The following is a 23279-nucleotide window of genomic DNA, read 5'->3' on the forward strand; positions in this document are numbered from 1 at the left end:
GAAGGGTGATGTAAAAGCCCTGCTAGTTACTTCACCATCACACTTATGGTACCAGCCCTGCTCCTGCTGAGTTTCCAGTTTGTTACTGCATGGGCTTGTAAGTCTAGAAGAAACAAGGGGATGCTACCTTCCCTGTCAGTAATGCTAGATTTTGCTTTTAGAGGCATCCCATTTCATCAAATCAAATGCATAGAGCTGTTTCCACAAATGCTCAAGAGTGAAGCTGTTTTGGCTGCATGAAGGTACCTCTACAAGCTGTTAACACTTTCTTTTAAAACCTTTGGTCTTTAGAGATTTTTGACCAAGTCACCTTTGCTTTGGCTTAGACATAGATCCAGGGCACTGGTACTACATGAACTGAGCAGATGATTGTTTCCACTAACTGTCAAACAGCGAGAACTACAGGGAACCAAACTTTGGACTTCCTGCTGCTGATCAGTATGCAGCAGCCTATACATGTACTAAATTCTGATGCATTCAGACACATTTAACTATAAGCAAAATCAAGCCTATTTGTTTATAATTCCATATTATGCAGTATTGGAAGCTTATCTGACAGTTTTATTTGGAAAAAATCTATATAGACTCACTCTTTGAAAAACAAGACTCAAACTACATGAATATACAAAATTGAATGAAGAAGTTCCTTTTTCTTTTTTAAGTTATCTGCATGTAGCATGGATTGTTACACACAATCAGTGCCTTTAAGCACTGCTGCTATACCAAAGAAGGACAGAGAATTCTATTTCAAGCTGGCGTAGGCATATGATTTTAGTACTCTGAATCATAGGCAGCAATGTACCTTTTACCTTTAGGAAGCTTGCAATGAATTTGGAATAAAGGCCTGCTTCTCCCCCCAAGCACATTTCAGGTCCCAAAAACTTGATCAGGAGCTCCCACAGACAAGAGTGGCAGCTTTTCTACTATTAATAAAAAAAATAAATAAAAGGAAACCAGCCATAATCCTTGCCATTGCCTAGGGATTACAGGGTGTAGTAATAAACAGCCCCCCCAAAAGAGAGAGAAGTCCTATAAAGTTGCAACTTTAAAAAGGATTGACTGCTGTAAAGGACTAGGAAAGCTGAATTCTGAACTCTGGCTAATGATGAGCACCAAAGACAACCTAGTTATTTTTATTCCTTATATGTGTTACCGTGAGTTGTTTCCCAGAGCCATTCAAGTGTAAAAGACAAGTTCTCAAAAGCAGAAATATTTCAACTTTCTTATTTCAGCTTCCCTCTTGACATGTTCCTTTTGAAAACCCATAATCAGAAAGACAATAGAACAGTACAAACTGAATCCTAATAAAGAAACTGACATTTTGTTTACTCAAAACTGAAGTCAAGTTAGTTTTGGCAGTAAAAACAAGTATTTACAATGTTATGTAAAGACAGCTATGAAATATAGCTAGGTATAGATATACCAGTCTAATAGATGACTTTGGAGTCTGCTTAGTTTTGTCATTTGTAACATTTATGCTTCAATTCTGAAAAGCTTTTTTTGCCTCTTCCTTTCAATTTTGCGTGGCTTCCTTTTATCTTTTAGAGTTGCCTTTGGTTCTGGTTTCACAAGCTGTACTTCCATCAGCTTTTCTTCAGCTGGAGTCTCAAAGACAGTTTCGGTGGGATCATCTTCAATAAGCATCTTAGTTTCTTTTTTCTTAATCTTTTGTACTTCCTTCACTTGCTGTTTCTCTCTAAATTTAGCAGCCATTGATAGTCTTATCAACCGTCGATGCTATAAAAATAAGAATTTAAAATCAAGTCAGGTGTTGAATAAGCAAGATGGAAAAAAACTCAGGTATTAAAGAAACAGGTGGGGATTTCTCTGCCTAACTGTCAAACTCCTCAGTATAGTATTATCTTTTCACTGACAGGAATTTTGAGTCCTTTCTATTTATGCATGGTTATTCTGTTCGTAACTGTGATCAGTTAGGGCACTCTCTCCTACAAAGGGTTCCATGTGAAGACACACATGGTTCTTTTGCACAAAGAGCTTGCAAGACTAGACTTCAAATGAATAGTTAAATGAAAGAAAAGACAAAGACAAAGCTGCTTACCATATTTGGGGACTGGTAATAGGGATTTTCATATAGAGTTGGTCCTCCAAAGCTACCCTGGAAGATTTTTATGAGATTCAGAACAAAACGAGGCCCAATTTCCACTAGAGATGCATCCTCTTCTATGATCTGCAATAAAAAGAATACATTACTCATTTCTCATGGATTGAATCTACATATATGATCTTGTAGACAGATTACACATGGTGATCCACAACAGAATTCAAATCCAAGTTCTGGCTCCACTGAAACTGATAAGCTAGACTTGTACAAATACAACTCTATACAAAGCAGTTCTTTCAGGTAAAAGCAAACAACAAGTATTAGATACTTGTGAATTCCTCCTTTGGAAAATAAGGAGCCACACTTTGAGCCAAAGCACCAAGTAAAATTAAAAGACAAGTGAAGCTTGGGCTTTGGCTACTGCTTCCTATTACGAAGACAACCTTTACAGAATCACAAAATTACCGAAATTACTTTGTGCAAGCACTGAATGTCAGCATATCCTGATAATAATGATTCTTCTCAATTTATTATAACTAATGGATTTGATATGAAGCCATTTCATAGCACTATTTGAAGAGCCAAAAAGGACCACTAACCTGGTAATTCCGAAACCAGATCCTCTTGTCTGTAATGGTGAATGTGAATACATGATCTACAAAGGGTTGGCTCTTGGGGTGATACTGTGGTGTACTAAATATCTGTAATGAAAGGCAACCTTTTCTAAATATCTGTAATCATAAGAGGTCAATCATACACATGGCTTATCTTTAATTCATCTTAATTTACTAAGATCCAAATCCCAGGTTAAATGAATAACCTAAAAACAAGTAGCCCCAGTGACTTCAAGCACAACATCCCCACAGGATTAGGTCAAGTTTAGAAGTGTAAAATTACTACTTAAACAAATAAACATGTTGCCAAAGTCCATTTCCAAGAAGGAGGAATCACTGGACAAAAGAACTACAAACTAACCTGAATAAACAACTCTTTTAACAGGGCATAGTGTGGCTCCTTGTCAAATGTCTATAAAAGAAAAATGCAATTTTACATACAAAACAAAATGCAGTAGTAGTGCAAAGAAAATGAAAGCACAATCCATGAGAAACAAAACCTATACGTACTGGATCAAAAGACAAAAGGGGCCGTGAGCCCCTTAAGCAGTTTCCAGTCATCTTCAATTCAGCCAGTGTGTGAACTACAATGATTAAAAATATCATTTTAGTATTTAGAGAAGACTGTACAGACAAGAAAATAAAAAGCACAAATGATCTCAACAACTTACTGTTCTGCACTAAAAACTTGGCTGATGGTCCCTGTGGTGTATTTGAAAGCCTACAGGGGATAGGCAGGAAGAAGAGGGGAGAAAAGTGTAAATGGCAGACAGAAAGGTGTGCTGGAGTTGTACAATACACTCCAACCAATTACTTCTGTACTGAAGTAATTTCAGCCTCTTTTAAAAGCAGTATTGAATTCCTTTAACATACTTTAAAAGAAATTGCTTTGGGTACAATTAGTAGGCCTTAAATTATAATACTCAACAGAAATGCATTTTATGTATACTTGTTTTTTAAGCAGTTTTATAAAATACGTTTGTAAACAGTCTAGTAAAACCAATCATGCACTGTAAATTTGCATTACCTAAGTAAGTGCGGGATTAGTACAGATTTAACTAAGCAATGCTATTTTATGCATCTTCACTATTACTCTAACAGACTTCAGTTAGAACAGAAGCATCCCTAGTTATATATGCAAAGGTAAAACCCAAAACATTTACTTACCACATGTACAGATCCTGTTTCTTTTTGGCTTCAAAAAAGATGCATTTATTGCAGTTTTTTATTTCACACACCTACACAAAACATGACAAATTAGCTATTTACAAAATTCTGAAAACATTTTCACAGACTTTTCACATTAATCTCTAATGTTTCCCCCCACAGCAAAATAAAAGTTCAAAAACAAAAGGTCTCATCTTAATTGATTATACCTACTGATCCCCAAACTTTAGTTTAAACACTTATTGAAAGATCTCAAGTTCTTATTACCAGGAGCAATAATTTCACTGAAGCTACAAGCAATCTGATGGCCTTCCCAGGACATGAACATTAGAGCAGGAGTTGTGACAATGGGTTCTTGTTTCAGCTCTACCAATGTCTTACTACATTATTTGGGCTGGTCACTTGTTTGTTCCTTGATTTATCCAAATACAAATTGTAGAACATTTCAGCTATCTAGAAAGGCACATTTTGTTATATTTTTTTAATGACTTAAGCCTATTTTTTAATTAAAGATTTGGATTTGGTTTTATTAATCAAAAGTCAACTTCCCATTTTAACCTAAACACTTTTTGAACATTAATCGTTTTCATTTATGAAGTTGCACAACTCATATAGCTAATTAATTCCTTTGAACTATCTGTCCATTGGCTGCCCTTTTCTCTTACACATAGAATTACTACAGAAAATAAAAAAAGAAGTACTAGTTCAATTCTGAATTACCTCATTAATTATAAACAGCTTGTCTTTACGGTCCATTTTAGTATCTGGAAAACAAAAAACAAACTGGGAATGCTTAAAAAGCAATTTAACACCAGGAAATTTTTTTTTAGAAATCTGTTCTTTGCAAAAATTTACTGGCCTTAAATGAAAGATTAAGAATAACTATATCAAGCTGTTTCCGCCATGTTATGCAATAAAGAAATATGTCAATATGAATATTTGGGCACTTACAGAACAGAGACCATAACAATAATTTCCCAGAGAACATTAGGATATAACAACAGCTGCAAGTTCTGTTGGCTCAGGGAGGGCAGTTGTTTGTTTAGGATACAAGGCCATAGTTTTGTCAAAAGAGTTATGTACCACATTAAAAAAACAAAACAAAACAAAAAAAACAGGCTGTTAAAAACAGTAAGTCATGTTTTCAGACTAGTTCTAAACCAAGTCAGGAATGATGCCTAGCCCTACCTGCTTTAGAGTGAGGCATCAACGTTCTTAAGTCTTGCATTAGGTGCCTTGTTCTGAAATTAATTCCACGAGAAGAGAAAATAAGCACCCGCTCCTTGTTTTTCCATTTACCCTAGGAAAATGGCACAAAAGTTAAGCAGGGAAAGGAAGTTTCTAGCCTTAAAACTGTTACAACACAGCCAAAATAAGTGTTTGAACAGTAATAACAGAAAAGCATGATAAGAACATTTGTTATTAATATTACTACCACCACTACACTAGCAAGAATTGCCCACTCAGGGAAAGTGCTGACATTCCTACAGAATACAGCAGTATAAGTTTTTACAAGAATGACTCTTATCCATACTGCATCACTGAATTCCTACATAAAACCTTTCTCTAATACAGAACAACTAGAGTTTAAGAAATCTGTATGCAATACATGTTCCCCAAAGGCACCCCTCCTTTTCTATAAAATGACCTAAGCTACAATCAGAACAAAACAACATAACTTCTAAAACAACATAGCTTCTCCTACAGATAACCATACAAAAAAGTCTCAGACTTGAACATACTAATTTTTGGTTTTAAGCAAATGGCAAGAAAGTTATTGAGGCCATCTCAGAAGAGTTCCTAAATGAAACAGGTACAATATCCCTGAAGTCCTTCACATATGACACCATTATTTAGCTGACTAAAAAACTTCTGAGATTAGTGCAACACAATTTACACAGAGCAGAATAATGCTCTTCCCAAACTTGCACAGAAAAAAAACATACTGTCAGATGTTACTTTCACGTGTGCTAAAGCTATAAGAAGTTATGAACGACCCTCCCTTGCCCTGCATAGCAGCTGGCTCCCCACCACCAAACACACGCACCTTGAGCCCCAATATCTCAGTCTAACAGTTTTCCCTAGGAGTAGGAAGGGCAGCAAAATTCAGAATCCATCAGTTACGAACGCCTGATGGAAGCACTGCATGAGGCAATACAGAGCACAGCAGCTCGTGGAGCTGCATGAAGCACGAAGTGGCACCTCACTCGCGCTTCTGCAGCCCCTTGCTGGAGCAAAGCGCGCGCTCTGAGGCAGGCACACGGGACTTCTCCCGGCGCGGGCGGCCCAGCCTGCTCCGCTCTAGGACCGACCGGTACCTGGGAGACCGGCGCCGGGATACTGTACTCCTCTGGGCCCGCTCCGTCCGGGCCCGGCTTGGCAGCTGGCTCGGGGGTGCTCGCGTCCCCTTTAGCTCGCTTCTTCGGCCGGGCAGCTGTCGCCCCACGCTTCCTCTTGGCCGCCGCCATCTTGGCTGCACCGCCCCGCGTCGGAAGTCGCTTGCACTTCCGTCTGCTCGCACTTCCGCCCCTCGCCGGAACGGCCCGTAGCCACTCCGTGCGCCCTTGGCGCGCACTCTATGGTGGTGGCGGGCGGCAGCGCGCGCTTGCTCGTTGGTGCTGCGGCGGGCGGCCGTTGGGCGGCGCGGGGCGGCCGTTGGGCGGCGCGGAGGATCGCAGAGGGCCGCAGAGGGCCGCAGAGGGCCGCGGGCCGCCTGCGCGCCTCCGGCCATGCCGCTCTCCACGCAGCCGCCCGCCAGCGGCGAGCGCTACGTCTTGACGGCCAGCCTGGACAACGCGCGCCACCTCTCCAGCCTCCTCCGGGCCGTGCACTTCCAGGACCACGCGACCTGCTTCGCTACGGCCAACGGCATCAAGGTGACGGTGGAGGACGCCAAGTGCCTGCAGGCCAACGCCTTCATCCAGGTGCGGCGCCGCGGGGCGGTGGCGGAGGCCGCCGCTTGCCGCGAGAAGAGGCTGCTCGCGGTCTCCAGTGCCGAGCGGCCGCGCTCCCGCTGTTTTGCATCAGGCTTCGTAGCGTTCGCGCGCAGGAGCTGCTCTTACCCGCGCGGGTGAGACATAGGTGTACAGCAGCGTTGGGAGCCTTAGAAAGGCCCAGGTTATTTGACAGAGGAGGTGTGTGCGGGGAGTTTTCCTGCGAAGAAGGGGAAACTTGAGCAAAACCGTGGAGCAGCTGGAGAAGCTGGCCTGAGGGCAGTGCTCTGGTTTGGCTGCGGTCAGTTATGATATATCCTTGTCATTAAAAGGCTGAACTCGATGCACGGCTCCTTCATGCCTGCTTACGTTTTGAATTTGTATCCTCGTTTAATATGTTGGCACCTAATAAGCCTATTGTTCTTCTGTCTGTACCATTCTTAGATTCATGAGTGGTTCACAAAGTATATCTGGACACATTTATTATGTTTTATTCTAAAGCCAAAAAGATGAGCTTAACTACAAAAGAGAGTTGAATTCACAGACTTCATCTACAGTATCTCAGCTGGGTTAAACTAGGAGCGTTCCACTGGGCCTCCAGCTCCATGGCAGGAGCATGTGTTTACTTGTGTCATTGCAAGCCCGGAGCAATGGCCTGTTCCTTTTGCCTTCTGATTCTGCCTGTGCCTTTGGCCTAAGGAGTGTTTTGGCCTAAAAGAGTGTTTTGAGAGTTTACACATGGGCACACTCTTAGTGTGTTGAGCTGTTAGGTGAGTTCAGCACATGTGGTGACATGTGCCTTTGACTAGTCTAATAGGGGGTAAACTACTCCAGGCTGCCTCCTGTTTGTCACTGGGCAAAAGCATGTGCATAGACAGGAGGTATCGGCAGCTTTGTGGTAACCACAGGAAAAGAGTATCTCAAAAGAAGTGGGGGATGATTTCAGCTGCTTTTGAAAGATCAGTTACATATTTTTATTATTTGAAATGTTTTTCTCATGCTTTTTGCTGCAAAGCTCTTACTTAAGAATAAAAGTAAGTCCCTTTGTTGTTGTTGACAACACTTTTTGGTTTGTTAAATTATGTGGTTGGAGACAATGATTTTTTTGCTTTTATGTTTCCAGCAAAAGTTTTTAAAAGAACAAGGTGTGAGACAGTTTCTGCTTTCTTGTATGGTAGTTATCATTGGCCTACTTACTGGTTTTGAGTGTGGATTTAGAGTTTGTATTTATTCTCTGAGAGAAACAGAGTACAGAGTCTCTCTCCATGAACCTGAAAATACTCAAAAATTGGTTTAATATAACTGTTATAACAAGCTAGGTCTGATCACTAATGGGGTTGTGTTGGATCTGGACAAGTGTATCATTTACATCATATAGATACCTGAATGTTTCCTGCTGTAGAAGTAGGTGGCTGTAGACTTTAACAATTGTGGCTTGTTTTTAAACTATAGAGATGAGTGTTTAGATTTTCATGCTTATGACATGCTACTTTATTTAAACAGTGACCTGATTTTATTTTACTAATTTTTGAGGATCAAGACTTATTGTTTTTTAACAGAAATTGTGTTACATATAGAAATCACTTTGTATTGTACTGATCTCTGAAAGTGAAAACTTTGAACTTAAGGAGATAAATACAAGCTGTAAAACAATTGCAAAAACTTTCTTCTCCTCATTCATTTTCTTTTTCTCATAGGCAGAAATTTTTCAAGAATTTGCTGTTCAGGAGGAATCTGTGATGTTCCGGATCAATCTGGCTGTTCTTCTCGACTGCTTGACCATTTTTGGTTCAAGTTCTTTGCCAGGTATGCTGCATCTTTACCTTTATCATGCATGTGTATCTCTTGTAATCACATAGTGCAACCTGTGCTTAGCCATAGGCAACTTTCCAGTCTTGGTAAAATTTGTGACTTTGTTCACCATAAGCCCTTCTGGGAATGGCAGCTATCATTATTAAGCAGGATCTGCAGTGTTTGCTTAAGCTAATGCAAGTGTATGCTATGGTAACAGTGAATGGGCTGAAGATGGGAGGTGCTGGATCTTAACCTAGCCAGTGTGTCTGGGACCACTGCTGAAGGAGATGCCAGAGGAGGGTGACTCTGTTTGGGGGATGGAATAAAGGCATATGTCTGTGGGGTAACAAGAAGCAGAGGAGTCTTCCTGTGAAGATAGTGTTTCTTGGATCTCTGTAAGGCACAAAAGGGCCACTTTATGTGGAGACAACCCTTTTGTGGCATGAGGTGTGAGCCCCCTCATACCCTTGCTCTGGTTTGGGGCTGAAGATCTCAAACACTTTCTATAACCTTGATAAGAAAACCTGGTAAGTAATTTATCCAGGCGTCTCCAGCAAGTCACATGGTATGTTTAGGTTGGAATTCTGATGCCAGAACCAGTACTGGCCCCCAGGACTGATGCACACAGTGTCTTTACTGTCAGTTTGGCCAGTTGTTTCACTCCAGGACCCAGATCACCCACATCGCCCAAATCCTAGTTTGTTCCAGAGTGCCCTTCACTTAAGGGGAAAACCTGCGCACAGCTGACAGAGTAGTTCCTCTGCAGCCCACTCAAGGTAGTCGGTATGGCTACAGATAGCACCAAGGTACCCTCCTCTAGGGACAGTCCTCAACTCTGTCACATCCATTTAAATGGCCAACAGGGCAGGCTGCACTTGCGCTCAGCATCAGACTAAAAGACTACTGCTTGGGCAAGCTGCATTGCAGGCGCTCATTGGAGCTGGCACTTTGAACTGAATCCCTCCCCCCATCCCCCCCAATTATCAGCATGTTTCAAGGCCACAGGGGCACCACATTGGTCTTACAAGGGACCCAGGCCAATGCTGTGTGCCGTAGCAGAAACCAGTGCCCTAAGAGACAGTATAGACATAGTTTGGAATTTGTCTTATTACCAAAAAAATTGTAAATAAATTTGTTCTCTTTTCAAACATCTGTGTGGCCTGTGCCACCCTGAAACATCTAAATGCCTCAGAAACATTAACAAGTGTGTGCTTGAATTAGGAAATACTCTAGGGCAGGTTTATTGGGGTTGAAAGAGTCTGCAGCTGTTCCAGTTAGCATTGTCTGTTCATTGTCTGTGCTCCTAATGCAATAGCTGTTATGTAGTGCCCTCTATTCCTTCCCTTCTTCAAGCTACAGCTGCATCTATTTTGTGAGTATTATCTCTAGCTTGCAAATAAGGAACTAAGGCATGTTACTTCCCTACAGCCTCTTAAGGAATTTGTGGCTGAATTGAGGACCACTTCAAGTGCCCAAGCACACCATCTCTTTCCCTACACACACTTTTCAGGTGCATAGAGGGTTTTTGATTTTGCTGTGAGGCATATAAAGTATTTTATCGAGCGTGTGAATTACAAAAATCACACAGACTATTACTGGCTTTCAGTGATGGAGGGAGGGAAATTTCTTTCATAATTATGTATACAAATATTGAATTACATATATTCATTTGTTTAAAAAGCTCAGTCTTAGCTAGATTTTACTTCCTAAAAGTTAAAGTCTTTTTTAACTTGATGATTGTTCAGAAAATGTTTTCCCAGGCAAAATAACTGGAATTCAGAGTAACTGTGTGTGCTACAGGATGCCCTGTGTACTTGTATGCAGCAGAGTGATACCATGCCAGTTTTCTGAGGCAGTTCTACCATTGCAGCTGTGTGTTGAGCTCTAGGTTTCTCTGCTGTTTCTGTTCTGGCTCTGACCTAAAGGTAGACTATCAACTGTGCTAAACTGCACCATGATTTGGGGGACCCAAACATTCAGGTTATGCTTACATAGCAAAAGGAGGTTTCTACCATAGTGCAAGCTATGCTGTGTTAATTTTAGTTTGGACTGCACAAGTAACAAGAGCAGTAAAGAATGACAGTTTGAGCCAGAGTGAGCCCTAGGACCATGGAGGTTTTACTGAATCTGCTAACCTATTTGTGGCATATGCAGCGTCATTGTCACAGCTAGAGTTACCTGTTTGGTACATACCACTAGTTGGATTGGAACTAGTGCCTACATTCACGTCATTTCATTTTGCTGCATAAACATAACCCTTTGAAGGGTGTATAGGAGGCTAGACTGAGCATGCTGAATTAATGTATGAGAGGCTAGACCAAGCCTTCTAAATTAATTTAATCTGTGCCTCATAGGCAGGTAGTATCTAAATTTCTTAAAGTGGTCAGATGTGCTAGCTAGCTCTCTAAAGAGTGTCTGCTTCGTTCTCTTTTTCAGGAACATCAACAGCTCTTAGGATGTGTTATCGTGGTTATGGCTATCCCTTGATGCTGTTCTTAGAAGAAGGAGGAGTGGTGACAGTGTGCAAAATTAATACTCAAGAACCTGAGGAATTGTTAGACTTTGATTTCTGCAGTACAAATGTTGTTAATAAAATTATCCTGCAGTCGGAGGGGCTACGAGAAGCATTTGCTGAATTGGATATGACCAGTGAAGTTCTGCAGATTACAATGTCTCCCAACAAACCATATTTCAGGTACAGGAAATTATGCATCCACCGTAAATGTTCATACTTGGCCTTTCTGCTCTTCTGTGGGTAAGGACTGGAAGTTTTAGGGTGAACAGGAGGAAGCTGTTTTAGAACATTAGTTTATTTTAAGGAAAATTGTAATGAATATAGTAAATAACAACATGTAATCTAATTAACATAGTAATGAATATATTGACCACCTTGATAATGTAGACAGTTTAGTATTTTTAATTAAAGTAAAATAAACACAAATGTCAGCTTAAATTTGTTTAGCTATGTGTCTTATATAGAAACAGATGAGACGACAGCATTTCTAGGTGGGACAGATAGTGCAATCCAAAGAGCACATATTTCTTGATAGCAGTTGCTGGTTTACATCTGCTGCAGCATGTGCAACCAAACTGTGCATGGAGTGACTCAGATCAGAATATTGCAAAATAAGCAGAGGGGCAGAATGAAGAACTGCCTATATGTGTATTCTGCTCATGGTGTTTTACTGTTTCTCCATAAAGACAGAGGTTTCCTGATGGATGATCCTCAATTCAACCCATAAAATTTCTTTTAAAGCAAATTTGAACTATTTTGGTAGACGTACAATAGCTCAGTGTTGTATGTCATGTTGCTCTGGCATCTCTAATCTAATAGTGGAACCCTGCAGCCATATTCTATGGTCCAGTTATTGTCCAAGTTTACCATGAGAATATGACAGTGCATCGCTTTGGAAGATAACGTAGCACGTTATCGGTGATGTGGATTGTACAAAGCATCATACAAGGCAGCAAAAAATATGCTTTTACTTGGAAAAATCTGTTCCTGATGGACACCATTTGAACCCCTAGTTATTATTGTCTATTTTCCATCCTGTGAGTTTGCACCTTCAATAACCTCATTGTAAATATTTGCTATGTTCTGTAATGTCCTTCTTCATGCCCTGAATCTTGTTTCAATGACTAATGTTAACTTTTGTCAGTGTTAACCTCATGCTGTTGGCAACTGAAAACCATGTGACTTGGAGATCTGTGGTCTTGGCCTAAGTAAGATTCAACTTCCATTAGTTTGTTTTCTGTACACTTTACGGAGTCTGAATTCATTAAGAATTTTTCTTTAGCACCTTTGTTTGCTGAGAGTATCTCCCAGGTCTGGAATGGCTTTGGGAGCACTCCCAACTATCTGAAATCAAGAATTCAGTCATTATAGAAGATGAGTGAAATTTCTGGGATTTCCATGTTCTTTTTACTTTCATAGATAATGCTGCAGAACGGGGACTTTTTCACTTGCAGTATTTATAAATAAAGACTAAAATGTGCTATTAAAGACCAATAGCCAATCTTTCGTTAAAGTAAATCAGCTTTGTGTGAAACCAGTGTCAGATGCCTTAGGGGAATCTTAGGCTTTGGAACGCTTCAGCCTTTTGCTAAATTATCCCATTCTGCTGTAATTCGTATCTCCCATTCTGGGAGATACAAAACACTGTTTCTTCTAACTTGCTGAATGTTTTCTTGGTAACAATAGCGCTTTGTAAAACAGCCATAGGGATATGTAAGATGACCACTTCTGACAGGGCTTTGTAGAGCTGCTATCAAATATTTTGAGATGGCACCTTTTGTCTTCCAGGTTATCCACTTTTGGAAATGCAGGAAGTGCACATCTCGACTATCCCAGGGACTCTGATTTGATGGAAGCATTCCACTGTAACCAAACCCAGACAAACAGGTTAGCGACTGTGTGAGCGGCGCACTCTGTGGCAGGTTATACATTCTTGATGGAAAGGTTAAAAAACTGCTTTTGCATTACTGAAATATTTATTTCATTAGTACAGAAATCCCATCTGATAAAATCCTGTGTCTATGATCAAAAGCTCAGTGATAACAGTGTCTGTCTGATGTTGTTACCAGGAGAAGATCAAAATAGGGTGTTACTAACTGGCTTTCTGTAACTTTGTGGCATTAATTGGAAGTAGTGTTTCAGCTCTTCTCTGTGTAATACAGTTTTAAATGACTTTTCTTCTTCCTTCCAGGTATAAGATTTCTTTGCTTAAACCATCTACAAAGGCACTAGCTCTATCTTGTAAAGTATCCATTCGAACAGATACTCGAGGATTTCTTTCACTGCAATATATGATTAGGAATGAAGATGGACAGATCTGTTTTGTAGAATACTATTGTTGCCCTGATGAGGATGTTACTGAAGCAGACCTGTAGCTGTGTGTTTTGGAGTCTGTATTTTATTTATGTATATATAAAATTATGTATTTTTTTTATAGAACTGAATGAAAGTTGTAAAGACTGATAGACTTGATATTGCCTTTTTTTTTAATGTGGAATTAAAAGTATGAAGACTTCTCTTGTATTTTCCTGCAAATGTTTCTTAGCCTTGACCCAGAAAAATTAGTTCTAAGAGTGCAAAGCGTCTGTTGAACCAGATACAGATGCTGCAAGAGACTGAAGTGTTCTAGCTTGCTGCTGTGGGTTGTGATCCAGAGAGTCAGTGATCCATGGGTAGTTCCTACAGTTTTAGATTATAGCTGAGCTTTGATGTTTGTCGGAAGGTGAGGTCCTGCCTTGCACACTTGAGAAACAGTATGTTTGTATGTCACCAAATTGATGGCTGCACAATTCAATACTATCCAAATCCTCTAGGTTTATTTTGAGTTAAAAATGCTTTTGTTGACCATTGTTCAACTCTTGCTTATGTCAGCAATTCATTTAGCCATTCGTTTTCACTGTCTTCTGTGTAGATCATTTGTGGCAATAAATTTTATTTTTAAAAAGAATTACAGATCTTTAAACTGATCTTTGAGCTGATAAAGATATCTAAAAATATTCTAAATTACTCTTACTCACTGTTAAGTTTGAAAAAATAAAATTAAATATTCAGTACGTGTGAATTTTCCTTAGGCTTACCTTCTCAATTTATTCAGTGAAAAACATTAATATTATTGTCTCATTAAGAAATATTATCTACTGTCTCATTAAGAATTATTATTTACTACTTCTGGATGATGAGATAAAAATGAAACTGAACACATGACTTTCTCAATGTGATTTACTTTAGAGTATTGAAGTTACCTTGTATTTTATTCAAGGACATTGCTGTGGTTTGGCATTTGTGTTTTTACATAATTGACTTCAGATGTACTATATTAGTTCTTAAAATGGTACTTTTAACAATTTCTTCTATAATCTACCAACAGTGATTATGGAAAGAATATCCTAAGAAGTTAGTACAATCGTCACAGTACCAGTAAGTGATAGTAACTCTTCCATTTCACAAATAAGAATTATTATAGACACGCAAGATTTGTACAAGACTTATGTTTCTACATGGTAGGACCAAACAGAGGCCTAGACTCACAAATGTAAGTTGGTAATTGTCAACAAATGCCTTTGTGCATGTGGTTGTAGGTAGATAAGAACACAGAAAGCTTTGGCTGCAAAAAGAAGTTATTGTGCAGTGAGTCAAGGAATGGACTTGGAGTACACCAGTGATTCTGCATGAACTCCGTATGGGGGTGCTCCTGGAGGGATGTAAGTTAAAGACTACTACCAGAGGTATGTTTGGCATATGCACACATCCTCTTATGTGGTGGCCTAATAATGGGATGTAGATGCTTAAAGACCCGTTTCTGAGATATCCAAGTAATTTTTGAAAATGGGATTTGGATTTCCAGAAGTCACACATATTCATGAATGTGTTGCCTTTCTGAAGCATTAACCTCACAGTTATGGTCATCAAAATGTTAGAAAAGTTGTGAAAAGTTGCATTTGCTAAACCAAGGTTTTTCATAGTGGAAACAGAAGTTTAATGATGGAAAGATAGCATCCAGTTGTCTGAACTGAAACTCAGAGCTGACTAAACTTCAAGTCTTGTAGCTGAGCTTTTTTCAGTGTGTGTTTAAAATAACAATAATAAAGGTCAGGGTACAGTTATGGGGAAAAGGAATTGTATTTCCCCCCTTTGGGAAGATTATGCTTTATTCATGAAAATAGCAATGGAACATCCTTAGAAGTTCACTGGTATAAGTATAGAGACATGCTTTTCTAAGAGATTACTGTCCTGTTCTAAACTGTGCTAAATGCTAAAAATGCATGCAGTTTGTGGTACTGTGGTGGGTTTTGGTACGTCTCTGTCTTCAGATAAAGTAAAAAGGGCAAAAGGATGCATGTTAAGAAGAGAATGACTGGAAGGCTTTTGCACATCTTTTTGACTTGATAATTTGCTTAAATTCTGCAAACCTGCACCACTGGATTAGATCCAGTTTCCTACCACGCTTTGCATGAGATCCAGAACACTGACAACGGTACCTTTAGTACTTTTTCTCTCTTCTACTTGACAAGTCTATTCCCCTTGCAGACAATGGGAAACCTGCAGTAGAAGAAACATTTAGTTCATGGGTGTTTTTTTTTTTTTTTTTTTAGTACCATCACAGAAGGGACTTCTCAGGGCTCAGAATTTGCCCACTTGCTTTCTTATAAAATAGAGAACAGCTAAGTACTCAGATTTACTGGTAGCGTGAACTAAAACAGTCCCTGGAGATGGAAACCGGAACCCAGCACTTTTCTCTCAGGATTGCCACAACTTGTAGCAGGTGCTCCCAAGCTGCTCAGATTTACTGCTGTTAGGGCCTCTGGGCAACCTGGCTCTGCAGGCCGTAAAACCTACTTTTTCTGTATTCATTTTCGGTTGTGCTTTTCAGAATAAGAACTGGCCTCAAGTGTTCAAGACAACACCTGTTTTACTCTACCTGAAAACCACCATCAACTGGCTTCTAATCCCATTGATCTGCTAAGATACTAGAAGCCAAAATATATATAATGTTGGCTCCCAGGCCTGATACTCATGGTGCAACAAAACATTCAAGATGCCAGGGCTAATGTTATCGCTTACCTCTCCAACATGCTGAGAAGTCCTTGCATCTCCTTGGCTTTCACATGCTGAGGCCCATCCACAACCATTTGAATCTGTAAGGACTGTTCAGCACAAAATTACCAACAAGGAATTAATTTGTATACTCCCCTTTCAAAATCAGTCATAGGAAAGAATCAGTTGTTTAATATCTAATTATGTATGGATTTATAAAGAAATGCCAATATCCTTGACTAGAAAGGTCTTTGGTGAGGTTAGTAGAGTAGTTTGAAAAGTTGAGATAAGGAGTTGTGTGTGGTTACCTATAGGTGACTATTTTGAACTTTGTTTTGTAGCAGCTTATAAATCCCTAAGAATCCAATGGGTGGGTTTTGTGTATAAAGAAACTGTATAAAGAATAATAGCAGTACTAAATAGTGCTTTAACAGACAGAACGTTCTTAACGTTAACTATTTAAACAATAGCTGAGTTCAGTAGTTTGTTCAGTAATTTGAACAAATACAGAATTATTTTTTAAAATGGGTCTATTACAGAATGGTAAGAGCTAGTTAGAGGCTTGACACCTTCTTGTTCAGACAAACTCATGTTTATATGGAATTAGTTTTGAGGGGAAGAAGGACTGCTTAGGTAGAAATGGAAGCTAAGGTTCATAGTGGAGGCTGCTTTGGCCTTTCTAGTGTGCCCTCTGCCCCTAACGGTGCTCTAGCAACTAACACGGCCGTGTATTAGCATTCCTAAATCTAACTGAAAGGGCTCTGCAAAGGAGTGGGATTGTTTGTTGGGAGATGTAATCAAGCGTACACAAAGCTCAGATCTTTGCAGAGTTAATACATGGTGAGAAAGGTGCATGAATATCCGCTAAAACTGTGATTGTGATTCTCTTCAACTATCCTGGGCCTCCACAACAAAATAAACCTGACTAATGTAGAAAGACTTGAACTGCCTTCAACAAGAGCTAGTTTTGATGCAGCAGCCCAGAGTGCTGTGTAACTGCATTCATTTGAATTTTCAAAGACAGGTGATAAGTCAAAGGAAAAAAAAAAGCAAAATGCAGTATTATAATATTATAATTACCTTGCTGAACAGCTGATAAGCTTCTTGTATCCTTCTGTCTGCTAGACAAATGCTACCCATTATAAGATAAAGTTCAACAACCTTCTCAGTTTGGTCCTCATGGGCATCTGCCTTACATTTCAAGATGTCTTTCAGCAGAGTGTAGGCCTGCTAGAGAGAGAGAGAGTGAGTGTGTGAGAGAGAGAGAAAGATATGCAACATGGATCACTCACAATTAAATTAATTTTATTAAATATATTAATTTTTAGAAGCATTTTTGAAGGCTTGATTGGTGCATGCTTAATGCACTTCAGTATAATTGGAACCTACAGCCAGGCCCAGACATGAGGAACTTTTAGCAAACTGCCCAACAAGCAGAATTCCAGACCAAGTTCCCCTTCCTTATACCATCGAAAATCCGAACATGTGTGAGGCTGGACACCTGTGGGAAATGAATTGTTTGACACCAAATATGCATGTGCCAAGTCAGTTCTATGTAGGACATGTCCAGTGCTTTAACAATAAACACACAAACAATTATGAAGTACAAATGCAAGAATATTTATATAGATATATAAAATCTTCTATACATATATAAAATTGCTTGGAGTATGAACTTGTCCTACCAAAAACCTATGGGGGATGTTCCCTTTCCTAAAAATATGTTTGCCATCAATTCATATCCTTTACGAAAATTAATTGTGACAACAGAAAATGCTGCCATTGTACTGCATGTCTCCCTCCTCCTGCACTGGGCTTGGGTTACTTGCACAGACAAGCTCTGAGCAGCTATTGCCAACATTCAGGTCTGCAGCAAATTTTTGAGGCAAATATTTGTTCTTACCTGATTTTTCCCTAGTCGGACAAGCCATTTGCTGAATTCGTCAATAGTGCCAAGAGTCTGGGAATTATTTGCACCCAACGTTACTTAATAGGCACTGAGGCTCTCTGTAAAGTACGTTTCAGCGGCCTCTAGGAGAGGCATATGGTAAGGACTTATAGCTGCTTTTCTCCTTGAACAACTCTTCTCCTCACCTGTTCTGACTTTGTTATAACAATTAGGAGCAGTCTTACAGGAACAATATACACCACCAAGAACGATTGCACTTTTTGGATGTGAAGAGGTGGGCTTTTATCTCCCAGAAAATCAGAAAGTCAAATTTTGCAGTCTCTATTGGCTTGGGTGTATTTGTATTTTTTTCATGGCAGAACTGAAATTGTCCCGCTGCAGGCAGAACGAAGTGCTACATTTGGTAACAAAATCCAAGAAATACGGGACATTCGCGATCTGTAGAGCAGCTCGGAGTTGCCTCTGTGCATACTCTTTTAGTCTCTGTGTTCGTAATCTCCAAACTTTCCTGTGCATTACTGCCTTCTGCAGCATTTTGCTCTACAAACCCAAAATCTCATGTTTTTCTCCCCCAAACCCTCCACTGCTCCCTGTTCAGGAGACACCCACCAATGTGCTGCTCCTTCCAGCCGCAGCATAAGCTCTACCCAGCAGCAGCCCTGTGCGAGCTGCCGCCACGCTGAGTTTGCTCTTGAGAGCTACACGAAGGGAATGTGCCTACAACAGAGACAGGGGCCTCGGGGCTGGTAAACAGGAGGATGAAGGACTACCCACACAAACAAGCACAAGGGCATTTTCAGAGACAATGAAGTAACAGGAAATTCCAACTGTACTATTCAGCTTATCTTCTGCCATGCGATATTGTCCCCACTCAGTCTCTTCTTTTCTCAAGCTTTACTTTTCTAAAGCAGAAAATGCATAAACAAACCATTCTAGTTTTAAAAATATATTCTCAGGGCTGGACCTACACTGAATATTTTCAAGACAGATTTCTAACCCCACTGGAATTTAGAGCTATTTATACTCAAGAGCTTTGCTTTGTGGTACTTGAAAATTGAAGGCTATTTTTATCAGTCTGAAGGTCAAGAATTAGATTTTTGAACGCAAAAATTTCAAAGCATTTGTCTCAGACTAGTCTAAATCGTCCTATATATTGATGTATCTGTGTTAGTTACTTTAATATGGTTTAAATGGTTAACGTGATTACCAGGATCTTTCTTACCTGTAATAAATAACTTATTGCTCTATCACAGTTTTTTTTCAGCTGTTCAGTTTGGGCAACTTCCTCATATAGCTGTATCAGCTCAGGTGCTGTGTTTCCTTCTGATGAAATGACAGCATCGGCTGCTTTTTCAAAGTAAAGTGTAGCAACTTCCAGCTTATTTTGTTGCAGACATGTTCTGGAAAAAGAGGAAAACCAGACACTCATTGAAAGTTAGCAGGTATTTCAGTGACAGCACCGACATGTCATATCTGGGCTATTTGCACATTTCCCACCAGTGTCATTTGCTCTTTTTGAACTGTCACCACATGCTATTTTCCCAAAAGCACACAGATGATGTCTGTGTGTGGTGTTTTGTGTTTACCTGCCCAGGGCAATGACTAGATCCTTCTCAGAGATTTTTAATCCTGGGTTCACACTAGGAACTCTGTCAAGTCCTTGCAGTTCTTCCAGGAGTCTCTCTGCCTTTCGGAGGTTAAGGTAAGATGATTTGCTAGTGCAACAGTCAAGGAAGAGCCCCCACCAGAAATATTTAATCAGCAACCAAAACACACAAACCAATAGACACAGAAGCTAATGAGAAAAGGTTTTTTTTGTGCAGGTTCCTGCTTCCAGAGCAGTCTTACAGTGTGATGCCAGCTGTTTCTGAACTCTCAGTGCTCATTTTAGGTGTTTCTAATGATCAGATCCAAGCTTTTAGTTAGAAGAGGCAACTTCTTGCATTATTCCTTGCTGTTTCTGATTCCACAAAAGTAGCTGCTAATCTTCAATTCACTGTGCTGGGGCTGAGCATGGCTTGTGCTTTTACAGCTGAAGGATGAACAAAGATGTGAGGATGCAAGAGCCTGCACAGGAGCATGGAGGGCGTCAGGGAACAGCTAGCGGGACATAGTTCTTTGCACTGACCTTTCATCTTTTCATCTTGCAGGATCTTTAGCTTGATCACATCTTTCCAGAAATGTTTAACCACTGGAGAAATCTTAAAGTATGACTTTCTTTTTTCCTTTCTTAAAAAAAAAAAAATCCCCAAAGAAACACAAGTATCACATTCTCAAGTAGTATGAGCATGCTCGGCTGTGCACAGTGGACTATACACAGTCCCACTCCCGAAACCGGGTGGGCAAAGGCAGATAGCAAGGTCTTAGTGTGTTGTGCGGGCGCCTGAAAGCCGAGCTGGTAACCCAATTTCATAGGAGCTTTTTGGCCAGAAGAGGGCATTAGATGACCCTGTCTGCTCTCCTGTATCACACAGGCTGTTTCGTGTTCTTACCCTTGCGTTAGAGCTCAGCACTTGCCTCTGAGTAAAAAGTGCTCTGGAAGTGCATCCTGTCTTGATTTAGAGACAAGTGATGGACAGTCCCCAGCCCTCTTTGCAGTCTGTTCTAAAACTTAGTCCCCATCTCTTAAAATCACACGTCCTGTTTTTAGCTCTGATCTTGGTACCCGCTTAGCTTGGCACATCATCTTTGGCTTTTTTTGCGTTCACAGTCACAACACCAGCCTGCACACTGCAAAAGGATGCTGTGTCTTCTCATTAATTATTGCACGGGAGAACTGCAAGGTAAGAAGTTATGCATCATTACTAGGCATTAAAAAAAAATTTGTAATAGATACATTAAGAACAAAGTGTTTTCAAGTGCAAGGATATTTGTTCTGTGCCAGATGTGCTGCTCCTGCAGTGTAGTAGAGAGTCACAAGGGTCCCTAAACTGCTCTCTCCTCTCCTCCACAGTTGCGGGCAGAGACTCTCTGCCCATCAGCAGGGCACGTTTGGCAGATTCAGTGTCCCGGAAGGCAGCATGTTACTGTGTGGACAGACCTGGGAGAGGACAAATACGTACAGAGTTATCAACATAAGAAAATCCACCAAAGCATCCACCAAACAATATGCTAGCATATAATCCTAGATCATGCAGTAGAGTAAAATCCCGGTTTGACTAACATCAATGAGAGATTTGGGTTCAGCTTTACTGAGACCATGAGTTCATCCCAGATGTAGTAGGGGAGTAACCAGCTTGCAGAGAACAGAAAGGTTCCTTACAGCAGTCTCTGCGTGCGTAGTGCTTCTGCAGAGCATATACATGCCATAACATGTGACACAAGCAACAGCAAAAAACAATTATGCAGATACATGATGCACTAAGAAAACATGCAGACGACAAGGCCAAGCATTTTGCAGCTTGCACAACACTCCTGGGTAAAGTCTTTTAGGGAAACAGGAGTGGACTGGTGCAACCCTTTCCCAGCCCGGCAGGCAGTGCGGGCAGGCACCCACATCCCTGCCTGCCACAGCAGCCCTGCTCCAGCCCGCTCTGCCGCGGTGGCCAGGCACCAGGGCACAGCACCAGCACTCCCATTTCTGAACTCACTCTGCAACAGCGAAAGGCGAACGGTCTGAGCACAGTGCCTGCACTTGGTGCTTGAACATTCAACCAGCTTTCTGCCCTGCGGGCTGTGATTCGCAGACACCGTCCGGCAGGCTGCGGGGGCACTGTCCCCATTTAGCTGTGTGCTGCATGGTATGGCCTCCTGCAGCTTCTCCGGCACACTTCGGGCTCTGGTTATGAAACTGGGAGAGTTTTTGCACTCTGGGTCCCAGCACATTTCAGACGTGAGGGAACTCAGAGAACAGGGCACTGTTGACTCCCTCAGTTCTGTGCCAGGAGGTTAAATGGTTTCAGCTGACTGGTTAAACTGGAGCTAGGTGGCAGTACTCTCCAGGTCTTTGAACTTGCTGTACAGCAAGTTCAGCGTCACTGCAGGACACAGCCCACGAGGGCGAAGCAAAGCTGCAAAACCATTGCGTAGCATGTACAGGACTCATGCGGGGCTAGATTTTCACTTTGATGAAAAACAGTTGAAAGCTGAGCTTGTGAATCACATCTGTATTGCGATCAATGGTTTTAGAGAAAAGGTCACTGAAAAGGCTGATGATTCGAATACAAATTTTCATTTTGAAAATCAGTGCACTCTCTAGAAGCTACCATGTTTTCACTTACTGCAGTGTTTGCTTGGGAAAGCGAGACTGAGATACAGCCTGTAACAGCAGCACTGCCGTGGTTTCCGCGTGGCTTTGTACCCGTGCTCTGCATTCCCTCCGTGCGCAACCACGGTTCCTGTGTGCCAGGCAAACTCCGAGTAGACGAGGAGCTGTGCCACAGGCACGAAGCAATGTCAATACTTCCCTGGCAAGGTGATGAGATCGCCGAACCAACATGTGGTGCCAGGCTACCACGGCAGCTCTCACACTCCGTTTTGGGCCTCCGTCCTACTAATACAGCAGAGATTTGTGCGATCATTACACTGTATCCAAGCAGCTGATGCAGAAGAAATAAATTACTCTTCCGTTGACTATCCAGACCTCAACACAATTCTGCTTTCGCAGAATTTTGACAAACCACTGGGCTGAGACACATGTTGACACGGAAACGCTTACAGCAAAAAAGCATTTAGCATATTGAGGTCTAGGGTTGAAGAAAAAAAAGAAATGCAGAGCACTGACAATGGAATTTTTGTGCTGCTCCTTCTTTATCAGTGTTGCATTCTTCATACCACCCCTCTGACTAACTCTGAGAAAACTGCAAAGCCTCACGAGCCATCTTTCCCAGGAGAGAGGGAATGAGAGATATGGATTCCAGTTTATTCTAATTATAATTTGCTTATTTGTACAAACATACCAGTCCTGGGAGAAAGGCAGCATGCAGGCAACCTCCTCTTCCAGATGACTCAGCAGACATACCTATCTCTGGTTTTCAAGACTACTCTCGCTACAGAATTTTCTCCAAATATAGAGATCAAGGCAATGGCCAAGCTTCACTGTCTACATCTTCTCTCAAAGACCTACTGTATAACAAAACCAGTCACCATCCAGCATTTCTTCAATGACAAAGGCCTTGCTTGCACATGGAAAAGAGCAGACACCATATGGTGACTTTGGCCAAATGTCTGTTTTGAGAGATCTGTAAACAGATGCATGTAACTTGTATTCACCTCATCATCCAACAGTGCTTTTTTGCAAGCCTGAATTTGC

General features: G+C 40.9%; 3 protein-coding genes and 1 long non-coding RNA gene across 5 annotated transcripts; 2 read left to right on the forward strand and 2 right to left on the reverse strand.

The window, feature by feature from the left end:
• Positions 1 to 1117: 1117 nt before the first annotated feature.
• BRIX1 (BRX1, biogenesis of ribosomes) lies at positions 1118 to 6346 on the reverse strand. Of its 2 annotated transcripts, none has more exons than XM_026087207.1 (10): positions 5891 to 6134; positions 5032 to 5143; positions 4564 to 4607; positions 3844 to 3914; positions 3348 to 3397; positions 3187 to 3260; positions 3038 to 3088; positions 2662 to 2793; positions 2060 to 2188; positions 1118 to 1737 (listed from the first exon to the last, which is right to left on the reverse strand). In XM_026087207.1, exons 2-10 carry the CDS (start codon positions 5069 to 5071, stop codon positions 1474 to 1476), a joined length of 855 nt encoding a protein of 284 aa, XP_025942992.1. In that variant the 5' UTR covers positions 5072 to 5143; positions 5891 to 6134; the 3' UTR covers positions 1118 to 1473. The 2 variants fall into 2 exon arrangements, with proteins under 2 accessions (XP_025942992.1, XP_025942991.1); XM_026087206.1 differs by lacking the exon at positions 5891 to 6134 and adding an exon at positions 6162 to 6346 and having other exon boundaries at positions 1119 to 1737; positions 2662 to 2763.
• A 142-nt stretch (positions 6347 to 6488) lies between these two features.
• RAD1 (RAD1 checkpoint DNA exonuclease) lies at positions 6489 to 14032 on the forward strand. Its single transcript, XM_026087208.1, has 5 exons — positions 6489 to 6767; positions 8474 to 8582; positions 11007 to 11265; positions 12874 to 12972; positions 13277 to 14032. The coding sequence occupies exons 1-5, from the start codon at positions 6573 to 6575 to the stop codon at positions 13458 to 13460; spliced, it is 846 nt and encodes a 281-aa protein (XP_025942993.1). The 5' UTR covers positions 6489 to 6572; the 3' UTR covers positions 13461 to 14032.
• A 420-nt stretch (positions 14033 to 14452) lies between these two features.
• LOC112976253 lies at positions 14453 to 21634 on the forward strand. The gene is made up of 4 exons (XR_003256973.1): positions 14453 to 14810; positions 20179 to 20235; positions 20739 to 20811; positions 20982 to 21634. It is a non-coding gene; the product is annotated as an uncharacterized LOC112976253 (long non-coding RNA).
• Positions 14820 to 20222, reverse strand: TTC23L (tetratricopeptide repeat domain 23 like). The gene is made up of 4 exons (XM_026087262.1): positions 19251 to 20222; positions 17200 to 17349; positions 16147 to 16229; positions 14820 to 15624 (listed from the first exon to the last, which is right to left on the reverse strand). Exons 1-4 carry the CDS (start codon positions 19455 to 19457, stop codon positions 15585 to 15587), a joined length of 480 nt encoding a protein of 159 aa, XP_025943047.1. The 5' UTR covers positions 19458 to 20222; the 3' UTR covers positions 14820 to 15584.
• Positions 21635 to 23279: the final 1645 nt, after the last annotated feature.

Source organism: Apteryx rowi, unplaced genomic scaffold, assembly GCF_003343035.1.
Source record: "Apteryx rowi isolate R43461 unplaced genomic scaffold, aptRow1 scaffold_71, whole genome shotgun sequence".
Classification (NCBI taxonomy): Eukaryota; Metazoa; Chordata; class Aves; order Apterygiformes; family Apterygidae; genus Apteryx; species Apteryx rowi.

Bases quoted from the DNA above. Each gene is read 5' to 3' on its own strand.
- BRIX1 (XM_026087206.1), bottom strand. From the start codon at position 6,311: ATGGCGGCGGCCAAGAGGAAGCGTGGGGCGACAGCTGCCCGGCCGAAG. The intron at 3,398-3,843 runs GTAAGTAAATGT...TATCCCCTGTAG, and splicing joins AAACAGGATCTGTACATGTG to GCTTTCAAATACACCACAGG. The intron at 1,738-2,059 runs GTAAGCAGCTTT...TTATTTTTATAG, and splicing joins ATTACCAGTCCCCAAATATG to CATCGACGGTTGATAAGACT.
- TTC23L (XM_026087262.1), bottom strand. From the start codon at position 19,457: ATGAGTGTCTGGTTTTCCTCTTTTTCCAGAACATGTCTGCAACAAAAT. The intron at 17,350-19,250 runs GTAAGAAAGATC...CTCTCTCTCTAG, and splicing joins CAATAAGTTATTTATTACAG to CAGGCCTACACTCTGCTGAA. The intron at 15,625-16,146 runs GTAAGCGATAAC...CTTCTACTGCAG, and splicing joins CTTCTCAGCATGTTGGAGAG to GTTTCCCATTGTCTGCAAGG.
- RAD1 (XM_026087208.1), top strand. From the start codon at position 6,573: ATGCCGCTCTCCACGCAGCCGCCCGCCAGCGGCGAGCGCTACGTCTTG. The intron at 8,583-11,006 runs GTATGCTGCATC...TCTCTTTTTCAG, and splicing joins TGGTTCAAGTTCTTTGCCAG to GAACATCAACAGCTCTTAGG. The intron at 12,973-13,276 runs GTTAGCGACTGT...TCTTCCTTCCAG, and splicing joins AACCAAACCCAGACAAACAG to GTATAAGATTTCTTTGCTTA.